Genomic DNA, 12,098 nt, shown 5'->3' on the forward strand with positions numbered 1-12,098 from the left:
CCTGCACCTAAAACCGGCCTGAAACTCACCCAAAACTTTGTGTACCGGCGGCGCAGACATACCGGACCATGTCCCCTCCAAAGAGAAACACCGTTGGCTCCTCTTCCCTGGACAGATACCGGAGGACGGAGCGGGACACTGAGGAGCAAGATGGCGCCGCGCCAGCAACACACGCGGCACCCCCCTCTGATCCATCAGCCGACGGAACGGCTAAGGTACTGGAAGCTATCTCACTATGCCAGACCACTCTGACATCTAAAATTGAGGAAGTTAAGGTGGACATATCACTTATTAGACATGACATGACTAAACTAAGGGAGAGGGTCACTGAGGCTGAGACCAGGATAGGGCGGGCGGAAGACATTATACATCCTCTGCAACACTCTTGTGAGGACCTGCAGAGACAGATACAGCAACTCGCACAGAAGCATGATGATCTTGAGAACCGATCTCGCAGATCCAACCTGCGATTTATCGGCCTGCCTGAGGGCGCGGAGGGTACAGACCCTGCCACCTTCCTTGAGAAGCTCCTGATAAACGCATACGGCAGAGATATCTTCTCTACTACTTTTGTGGTGGAGCGCGCTCACCGCATGCCGGCACGCCGTCCACCTGAAGGAGCACCACCCCGAACCTTTATTGCAAAACTACTGAACTTTAAAGATCGTGATGCTGTACTGCGAATGGCCAGGCTCAAGGGCAACATTCCCTTTCAATCTGGATTCATATCAGCATTCCCAGATTTCTCTGCTGAGGTGCAGAGGCAGCGAGCACGCTTTACAGAGGTCAAACGCCACCTACGTGCACACCACATTAAATATGCAATGCTGTTTCCAGCTCGCCTCCGCGTGGTTGGAGAAGATCGAGTGCACTTCTTTGAGGATCCTGCTATGGCCTCGGAATGGATAGATCAACAAGATGCTGCAAGAAATCGCCCAGCATGATAGCACCATCGCCCTAACACTGATGTAAGTGCCTTCTTCTATTTTACCAAGACGTTTTCCTGCCTCACCTATTACACCCTCCGGCCCTCACCATATAAGACCCGCCTTCCCAACATCACCGCATGACCAGGAACACTTTAAATCCACAATGACTCTAGCCCAGCATCTACAGGATACCCGGTCCCCTAGACCAAAATACTTCTGATGGGACTTCCGCCACCTTGTCTTTTCAATCTTCAGAACACTCGCCAGCCCTAATTCAGGGCCGCCAAATTATCCTCAATAGGTAGTTTCCGCAGTGGACATGCTGCAATTGGTGACGACACACAGGCTAGAACTTGGAACTGCTCGTCTCCCCCCTTGGCTAAATCATCACACCCAGACACGGGGGGTACTTCAAGAACACTCCATAACCCTAGTCACCTACCCTCTTTCTTTTTTTTTCCCCCCCTGTTTGTGTTTTATTTTTTTATTTTTTCTTATTTCCTCTTGTTCCCCTTTTTGGTGACAATACCTTAAGTTCTGATGCCGCAGCGGAGCATTGGCTCAGGTTAATGGGACACACCCACAGCAGTGGGCCACAGAGGTTACACGTTCTCCATTGCTGGATTTTTTATCCAGAATCTGTTCGCACCCAAAGGTTGCTAATTACACCGCCACCGGCGCTGCCAAATAGGCTCCCGCTGGTGGGGGTACGTTCTAAAGTGCAATACCCCCTTTTCTTTTTCTTTTTATTTCTTTTTTGATCCTTGTTAGCTTTATGTGCTCAACTTTTTGCTATTGCACTAGTTTTGGGATGTATACCCCAGTCAAGTTTGGGAGGCTGAGGGTAGGGAGGGGGGTAAAGGGCAATGTTAAGTTAAGAAACATGTTTAGTGTTATTTCATGTCTCAGAAGGTTAATGCATAGCTGTTTCCCTGCAAGAGGAGGGACAGAGATATATCTACCGGGGTGCGGAGTGTGCTGGGGTGTGAGCCCTCATAATATTCCATGTTCATCCTCCCATTACTTGCCAATAGAGTACTATGGCTAATATAAAATTTCTCTCCTGGAACGTCCGGGGACTCCGGGACAAAATCAAACGCACGGCGATATTTAATATACTTAAATCATACAGAGCGGACATTATAGTCCTTGCAGAAACGCATGCCACAGGACAACTTCAACGAGCGTTGAGGCGCCCCTGGATTGGCTGGGCGTTCCACTCCACCCATACTCCGTATTCCCGGGGAATTTCAATTCTCATAGCAAAAACTACCCCATTTGCAATAATTTCAGTTCGTACAGACCTACAGGGCAGGTATATATTCTTACACTGTACGCTTAATGGAATACAGTACTTATTATTGGCATTTTATATCCCTCCCCCATACAACTCCACCTTGATCACAGAGGGTCTATTATATATGACACAACACCCCAACATCCAAAGCATCTGGTTAGGGGACTTCAATATGGTACTCAACCCCCGCAAAGATAGACTACAAACACATCCAAATCCCCACCCCCCCTGACACCACTAGATTTGGGCGCACACTAACAATATTTTCACTTACTGATACTTGGAGATATAAATATCCCAATACCACGATATACTCCTGCTTCTCGGCGACACACTCTACTATGTCCCGGATCGATCTCATCCTAATATCAGACACCCTACTCCCCCTACTGACCGACTCAGGGTACCACACTAGATCCCTCTCAGACCACGCCCCATGCTGGGCCTCGTTAAAGCTGGCCCCCAATAGTGGCCCCCGTACATGGCGCCTACACCCTTTTTGGCTAGATACACTAAAGGACCAAGAGGACATTCACAGTGAATGGAAATACTACTTTAATACTAATAGGAACACAGCCCCTGTGGGTATGGTATGGGAAACATTTAAACTTCTCGCACGCACTATGTTATCTTCCCGGATAAACAGAGCCAAAACCTCTTCCAAAGCCATCTTATGCCAGGCCTCTGACAAACTGGACTTGATCACTAGGGAGTTCCAAAATGATCCCTCACAGAAAAGGGCGTCCGCACTCAAGCTTCAAACCCACCTTGTTGACCAGTTACACTTTGAAAAAGCTAAACAAAAACTTTTTTTTGTGAAGCAACGTATTTTTGAACAAGGTGAACGCGCGGGCAAATTATTAGCACACCTTGCTCGTCAGGATATGAGTCCACCAGTGGTGATTACACTTCTCGGGCCAGACTCTGTCACATACTCAGACCCTCCAACAGTGGCAAAAGCCTTTCAAACATACTTTATGGACCTATACTCCTCAAAAGTGCACGTCACCACACAAGAGACCCAGACCTTTCTTAAAGACATCCCCTTTCCCCAATTGTCAGAATCTCAGGTCACTGAGCTAGAAGCCCCCCTTAACTTGGATGAAATAGCACTCGCCATAGCATCCCTGGCACCAGCAAAAGCCCCTGGAGGCGATGGGTTGCCACTCGACTTCTATGCGGCCTACTCAGAAATCCTTATACCCGAGTTATTACTGCTGTTCAACCATATATTTGAAACCGAGACCCTGCCTGGTTCCCTTTGCCAAGCAGTGATCATAGTGATCCCCAAACCTGGCAAGGACCCCCACCACCTAGAATCCTACCGCCCAATCTCGCTCCTACAAGCTGACATTAAAATACTAGCCAAAATTTTGTCCATGCGTCTTAACCAAAGTATTCTCTCCTTAATAAATTCGGATCAAACGGGGTTCATGCCTGGCATGAATACAGCCATGAACTTACGACGATTATACATGAATATTCAAGCTGATCATGAGAATGTGGGAGACAGGGCAGTGGTGGCGTTAGACGCCGCAAAAGCTTTTGATTCGGTGGAATGGGGGTACCTGTGGGAATGCCTTAAGGGGTTCGGATTCGGGCCCAAGTTTATTAAATGGGTAAAATTACTATACTATTCCCCCATGGCTAGAGTGGTAGTTAATGGGCACACATCCGACCCTTTCCCCCTTGGACGCGGAACCAGGCAGGGTTGCCCGTTGTCCCCACTGCTTTATGCCCTGGCTGTGGAACCCCTGGCCATATCACTTAGATTAAGCCCAAATGTACGAGGACTGACCAAGGGACAACTAACAGAAAAACTGAGTTTATATGCCGACGATATGCTGCTATATCTGGAGGACACTGGCCCTTCTCTCCAAAAGGTTCTTGATATTATTGGGGCTTTTGGGAAGCATTCGGGGCTGACTATGAATTGGTCCAAATCACAGATTCTCCCCCTAGACCACTCACCCCCCCCCCCATCATGCGGCCTCCCTGCCACTACAAAGAGTGGCCTCAATTAAATATCTGGGCGTGATTATTACAAGAGATCTCAGTGAATTTATAGCAAATAACATCGAACCACTCTTCCCCCTCCTAAAATCTCGCACACAATCCTGGGCTAGACTCCCTCTGGGAGTAATGGGGAGAATTAATTTATTTAAAATGATACTCCTGCCAAAACTTTTGTATATATTTTGGAACTCCCCAGTGTTAATCCCACTAGAAATCTTCAAAAAGATGGATCAAATCATCAACTCCTTCATATGGGGATCTAATAGGCACAAACTTGCTTGGAACACGATTAAAAACCCAACCTCGTCAGGCGGAGCGGCCGTACCAGACTTACACACCTATTATATAGCTGCGCAACTCTCACATTTTTATCATATTCACAAGACTGACGAACTCAGATATCAAACATTGGTATGTGAAAGACCAAATGACGATATGCACTCCCCACTACAAGTCCTATTTAGGAACGAGAGCAGGAGGCGAACAAATAAGATACGGCACCCTTTGCTACACCAGCACTGTCATGTCTGGCGAAAAGCGATCAAAATGTCCAATACCGATTTTTTTCACTCACACACACCCCTATGGCACAACCCTCTTCTGAGGGAACTTCTGACCCTGCAGGGAGCTAACAGGTGGGCTGCTAGGGGCATAGTGTTCCTCTTCCAGGTTATTACAATATTTGGGGTAAGACACTTCCAAACACTCTGTGAAGAGTTTGACCTTCCCTCTACCATGCAATTTAACTATTTGCAATTAAAACACGCGCTTCAGGCGCAATTCACAAACGGATTTCCCAATCCAAAAACGCTCCCACTAGTGGATATCATCACAGGTTCCTCATCAGAAAAACTTATATCTAACCTATACACCGCACTACGTAATAGCACCACGGCCAGGATAGTAGACATAGCAAAATTCAAATGGGAGACAGACCTTGGCCAAATTGACAACTCTGACTGGGAAACTATACTGGAAAATGTACGGAAAACCTCACCTAAATTACCCGAACGCCTGACCCAACTGTACATTATTCATAAGTCGTATCTCACACCTGCCAGAATAGCCAAATTCTCTTCAAGCCAGAATCTAAATTGCCCAAGATGCCTAGGCACTCCATGCTCCTTTTTTCACTTGATCTGGGCATGCCCAGCAATAACTGAATACTGGACGCAGATCATAAAATTCCTCCATGACCATATGGGTTCACCACTACAACTGGACCCCAGACCGTGTTTACTGGGCCTACTTCCAGACGCCTTGTCCAGACCTCTAGATACACTCCTCAGTGAAACACTCTTCACTGCTAGGAAACTAATTGCCAAACATTGGTTGAGAACCACTTCTCCTTCTGTCCAAGACTGGTTGAGAGAGGTAAATGCGTCCCTGCCATATAAAAAAATACTCTACATACACAGGGGTTGTCCCAAAAAGTACCATAAAATATGGAGCGTATGGCTAACCAACGATAATACCTGTACTACATGATCACTAAGATATACCTACAAGACTATAGAGGATACGACTCTCCTCACCCTAGATAGGTATTTTGGGGTAATGCCCAGCTCGATATGAACGATACAATGTAAATGGTTAACCTAGCTACAATGTCCAATTATGTACGTACCAATACCTCCCTAGCCCGATGTAAACTATGATGGAAATAGCAAGCTGGAATACCTGTAATGCTGTAACCACTGATGCTGATGACATGACATGCTTCTATTTTTTTTTGTATGATGTTTTCTGTCAACAATAAACATGTTCTTTTCAAAAAAAAAAAAAAAAAACATCTCAGAGTACACTGACATGTGGGTTAAGGGTTAAAGAAGCAATCTATTCAGAATTAGGTCTACCGGAGATAATCCAGCGGTGTTCAAACTTGAGGACCACATCAGATCAAATTTACCACGACGGCCCCGATGTTGAAATATATATTTCTCCAATCTCAGGGTAGCTCACATTTGGGTTATCCATTCCTGTAGGGTAGAAGGCTCAGTCGCCTCCCAGTGTCTAAGAATGGGCTTGAAAAAGAGCCCTAGCAATTGCCTTTTTAGGGTTATCTTCAATTGGTAGGTCATCAAGGATTCCCAATATACACGGTTTGGGGTCTTTTGGAACATTGACCTGAAATACGTTATTAATTGTTGTAATGACTCCCGTCCAGTAAGGGGGTAGCTTTGGGCAACACCAAAGAAGATGGATGAGGTCCCCATGGTCTCTAGAGCACCTAGTATATTCAGAGCCTTCACCTATGCCCATCCTATACAGCCTTGCAGGCGTAAGGTGTATAATGTATAACAGGGACAGCCGTTGTGCCGTGTTGAGAGAGCACAACTGTATAGCCTGCAATACCTCCTCCCATTGGTCCTCCTCAAATGCACCCACATCACTCTCCCAATTGGTCATCACTTTGGTAGGAAAGCTAGTTAGGAATATGGATAACAGTGTAGTGTACGCCCTGGATATAAATCCCTTAAAGTGGGACACCTCAGTCATGTAATGATAAACAGGGGCCGGGAACTGTGTCCACAGAGCACTACCTGTTTGTACATTAATCACATGCTGCAGCTGCAAATAAGGGAAGTACATTGATTGGGGCAACCTAAATTTAGCCAGTAAGTCTACAAAGGAGCATCGTTTATCATTAGAAAAAATATGAAGCAGGTGTGTAACACAATGAGATTTCCACCTCCCTGTACATGTCAGGGATTGCAATTCCTTATAGTATTGTTCCATATAGGGCTATACCCAGTGAAGCCATTAATATCCTGTAACTGGTCGAACTTTATTCCACACTTTTTGCATCATGACATATATGCAGGAAAGAGTTTGTTAGATTTGGCAAAAGTTAAAGCCTCCCGTTCCATGGCTACACTATGAGTACCCGTGACATGCCGTAGAAGGGCTGTAATTGGATCTTCAGCAACCCCCTCACCATGTAACTCCTTGGACATAGCTCGGGCAATATGTTGCAGCTGGGCAGCCAAGTAATAAAGTCAAGGATTGGGGAGTGCCAAGCCCCCCGCCTCCTTAGGTTTCTGAAGTTGCTCCAACCTGATCCTCTGGGGTTTATTAAGCCAGATGAAGGCACAGAGTAGGGAATTAATAATACAGAATATGGGGGTATTGTGCAGAATATACAGGGGTTGTGGCATAAAAATCATCTTGATGAGGTTTACTCTGCCTACTGAAGACATTTTCAATTTGGACCACATTTTAGTCTTGTCCCTAACGCTGCCTAGTAATGGAGAAAGATTAAGGTATACATAATCACGTGGCTGCGGAATGACATAAACCCTCAAATATTTAAACTTAGAGGACACTGGGATGTCATGGAGTGTAGGGCCCTGATCAGGGGCAGAATCTAACAGCATAATCGAGGATTTGCTCCAATTGATCACCAATCCCGAAAATATTCCAAATCATCTCATAACTGACATGGCTTCCCTTAGGGATACTGAAGTATCTCCTAGTAACAACATAGCATCATCTACATAAAGCATGAGTTTTTCATGTATCATATTTAAAGCCAGTTATTAAAGGGTTAGAGTGAATCAAAGCGGCCATGAGCTCTATGGCTATGGCAAAGAGTAGGGGGGACAAAGGGCAACCCTGTCGGGTCCCTCTATGTAATGGAAAAGGTGCAGATACATGACCTTCTTATCTAATTAGCACTCTCGGGGAGCTGTAAAGTAGTACCCATGAAAGAAATATGGGTCCAAACCCAAACTTGCGCATTGTAGCCCACAAATATTGACTCTCAATGCTATCGAATGCCTTATGGGCATCCAATGATAATAACGCCACTATCAACCGGGTTGTCAGCCTGGGACTGTATATTAAGAAATAGTCAACGCAAATTAATGGCCGTGGATCTCTCTGGTATGAAACCAGATTGGTCCAGATGTATGATAGAAGAAATTAGCTAATTAAGTCTTAAGGCCAGCACCTACCCTAAGATTTTTATGTCTATCTGCAAGAGTGAGATCGGCCTATAGGAGCCCGAGTCCAAAGGATCCTTCCCCGGTTTAAGCAGTAAAACTATATTGGCTTGTGTCAAAGAATCCGGGAGGCACAACGGCATTCCCTAACTGACTTGAGCTTTTTAAGCAATTGTGGCAATATGATATCCCCATACTGTTTATATACCTCAATCGGTATGCCATCATCGCCAGGGGCTTTAGAGTAAAGGGAGGAGTTGGCCGCTAGGTGTATCTCCTCAATAGTTATGGGGGCATCCAATAGGCAACTCTGAGGCCCAGACAAGCAAGTGAGTATGTCTGTTTAGATTGGTAGAGGTCAGAGTAAAAGTCCACCAGCTCCTGCATATAAGGACAAAACTTTAACTTGTGTCTCTTGATCAGCTATGAAATTAAACATATTTAAAAAGTTAGGTAGTATGTGAAGTCTTGGACTAATGAAATCATGTTTCAGGGTGATGTTGGATTGCCAGGACCACCTGGGCCTCCTGGTCTGCAGGGCACAGCAGGAAACCCTGGTCCTCCAGGTCAAAGAGGAGAACTTGGACAGTTGGGACCACCAGGAGCACCTGGGGAGAGGGTAAGAATTGCAGCTTGTATCAGGGGGAAATGGTAAGAACTGAAACTTTGTATTGTGTAAATTTAATAAAACAGGTTTTATGTAATATCATAAATGTACTTTCCTTAGGGTTTGATTGGCTTTCCTGGAAGAGAAGGGAATCCAGGTGTGCAAGGACCAGCAGGGACAACTGGTGCAGCGGTAAGAAGTTTTGTCACCTGTTGACCAGGTTGTAGAATATAATATTCATTAACTGGGCCCATTGGCTGTAACTAATATTAATGTTTTATTCAAGGGCCCCCCAGGACCTCCAGGAATTAAGGGCGATAAGGTACAGCTGTTCTTCTCTAACCCTAAGTAAAATTTCTCACTGTCTGTTCCCTTTCTCAATGTAATGCTAAATTCAGTCTTAGGGGGTCATTTTTATTATAAATCTTCAGGCAAAGAACGTTCTGTCCAGAGTTTCCAACCCCTAAGTTTCAAATTGAGTGGTCCTGTCCAGGAGCACATATCATAGGGTGCCTGCTGTAATCTGTGTCAATTTGAAAATCGTCTTTTGTCTGCACTATAAACCCTATTGACAATCTGTATTTTTTAGAAAAACCCTACCTGCATTCCATTCCACTATCCAATTAGAGCACCTAAATGGCCAATTATGGTGCCCTTGTTGGACAGTAGGACTAGAGATGGCAAGAGCTTCCTTCCAAAGTTGAAGAACTCAAGTTCCCTCTAAAACCATTTGTTTAGGACCCACTACCAGGGCACACAGTTTTCCGGTTAATAAAGGTCTCTTTTTACCTAAATGCACATAATATGACCGGATACTAACATTTATAGGTAATAATACCAGGGGTCATTGATCCAGGAGATATCCAATTGCCTTCTGGGGACCAGAGAGGAATCCCCCCCCCACTGAAGCACATTGGATCATGGCCTTTTTTGGGGGGTCTTTTTTTGCCTTCCTCTGGATTAGCTGTGGGTATAGGGTTGTGTATATGGAGGTTTTATTTTTATTTTTTCTATTGGTTGAACTAGATGATTTTTTGTCTTTATTCAACTTGATTAACTATGTAACATATATACAGATTGGTATCACTTCACTCAATCTGTAGTCTACAGTACGTTTTACAAATATTCATATAATTTGTATTTTTTTTTCAACAGGGTGACCAAGGAATTGGTCTGTTGGGCCCAAGAGGAGAGAGAGGCGATCCAGGAACCAGAGTATGTCTCACTTATTATTTTGGTTGAGTTTTTTGGTAATACGGGACCAATCATTAGACCGGGCACTGGTATTATTTTAAAGCTGAAATCCAGCCAGAAAACTTGTACTGAAATGCGTTCCTCAATAGCTATAAAGGATATTAACCAAGTCTGTGTACATCAAACTCCTTTGCAAACCCAGATATAACAATGTTAAAGGGGTTGTAAAGGTAAAAAATTTTTCACCTTAATGCATTCTATGCATTAAGGTGAAAAAACTTCCGACAATACCGCCGCCCCCAGCCCCCCCGTTTTACTTACCTTACCCCTCGAAAGTCAGCTGCTCGCTCCCAACATCCATTTCGCCGCTCAGCCTGGCCGCTGATTGGCTACAGTGGATGGATTGAAAGCAGCGCAGCCATTGGCTCGCGCTGCTGTCAATCACATCCAATGACGCGGCGCACCGGGGGGGGTGGGGCCGAGTGATACAGTGAGCCGCTATAGCCGCCGGCTGTATCACGGGAGCGCGCCCGCAAGAACTAACCACCATGCGAGGGAGCTCGCATTAAGGTGGTTAGTTCTTGCGGGGAGGAGCTGAAACAGCCGCCGAGGGACCCCAGAAGAGCAGGTTCGGGGCCACTCTGTGCAAAACGAGCTGCACAGTGAAGGTAAGTATAACATGTTTGTTATTTAAAAAAAAAAAAAAAATTACCTTTACAACCCCTTTAATGTAGCAGTGACATAGACGCTGTTTTTTACAATGCTTGTGCGCAGAGCAGAGCTGTGGGAGGGGCCCAATAGGCCCCACCCACTACAGGCTGCTTATAGAAATCTACAGAAGGAGGCAGATACAAGACCAGTCACCCTTCACAAAAAGACAGAACAGTGGTGGCCAGTCTGTGTTACAGGAAGCTGCCACAAACTCAAAGCGCAAGAGTTGTTTCCTGCTTGATTTCAGCACAGATCTGGAAGAAGTACACAAAAGACACCAATAATGCACATGGTTCTTGTATTTAGACAATATACGCCTGGATTTCAACTTTAATGGGTAGTTAAACCCTAACAATGAATGTCTCTTATTTGCTTCCTTTCTGGTGCTTTAAATTTACCACTTAGGGCCAGTTCACACCACATGCAGTCCAGTGCGTTTTTTTTTCTGCATCAAAAAACACATGGGAAGTAGGTTATATGGTTTCCAATGGCAAAGTTCACACCAGTGCAGTCAGTTCCAGGGCGTTTTAGTTCCAGAAAAGAAAGTAGAACATGCTGCATTTTTTCCTGCACTGGACTGTGCTGGAACGCAGTAAAATGAATCAAAAATGCACTGGAAAGCATCAAAAACGCACCAGACCCCAGTACAGTGAGGGAAAAAAGGAAAAAAGAAGAAAAAAAAAAGCATCTGGAATGCATCCGGAAATGTTAAAAAAAAACGCACTGGAGCGCGCCGAAAACACGTTAAAAAACACGCATGCAGAAATGTTTTCGTAACGAATCTGGAGTGCATTTTTGAGGTATAAACCAGCCCTCAGTATTCATACCCCTTGAAATGTTCCACATTTTGTCATGTGACAACCAAAAAGGTAAATGTATTTTATTGGGATTTTCATGTGATAGACCAACACAAAGTGGTACATAATTGTGAAGTGGAAGGAAAATGATAAATGGTTTTCAAACTTTTTTACAAATAAATATGTGAAAAGTGTGGGGTGTATTTGTATTCAGCCTCCTTTATTCTGATACCGCTAACTAAAATCTAGAGGAACCAATTGCCTCCTAGTTCACCTGTGTGTAATTTAATCACGGTATAAATACAACTGTTCTTTGAAGCCCTCAAAGGTTTGTTAAAGAACGTTAGAGAACAAACAGCATCATGAAGGCCAAGGAACACACCAGACAGGTCAGGGATAAAGTTGTGGAGAAGTATAAAGCAGGGTTAGGTTATAAAAAAAATCTCCCAAGCTTTGAACATCTCACGGAGCTCTATTCAATCCATCATCCGAAAATGGAAAGAGTATGGCACAACTGCAAACCTACCAAGACATGGCCGTCCACCTAAACTGACAGGCCGGGCAAGGAGAGTATTCATCAGAGGAGAGCCAAGAGGTCCATGG

At 44.8% G+C, this 12,098-nt stretch overlaps 1 protein-coding gene across 1 annotated transcript in view; it reads left to right on the forward strand.

Moving 5' to 3' along the window:
* Positions 1 to 12,098, forward strand: part of COL7A1 (collagen type VII alpha 1 chain) — a 294,025-nt gene that overhangs the window by 257,731 nt on the left and 24,196 nt on the right. Inside the window, exons 96-99 of the mRNA XM_073591887.1 lie at positions 8,680 to 8,805; positions 8,914 to 8,985; positions 9,080 to 9,115; positions 9,949 to 10,008. Coding sequence (XP_073447988.1) covers positions 8,680 to 8,805; positions 8,914 to 8,985; positions 9,080 to 9,115; positions 9,949 to 10,008 — 294 coding nt within the window. The remainder of the gene's footprint in view (positions 1 to 8,679; positions 8,806 to 8,913; positions 8,986 to 9,079; positions 9,116 to 9,948; positions 10,009 to 12,098) is intronic.

Source organism: Aquarana catesbeiana, linkage group LG07 (assembly GCF_042186555.1).
Source record: "Aquarana catesbeiana isolate 2022-GZ linkage group LG07, ASM4218655v1, whole genome shotgun sequence".
Lineage (NCBI taxonomy): Eukaryota > Metazoa > Chordata > Amphibia > Anura > Ranidae > Aquarana > Aquarana catesbeiana.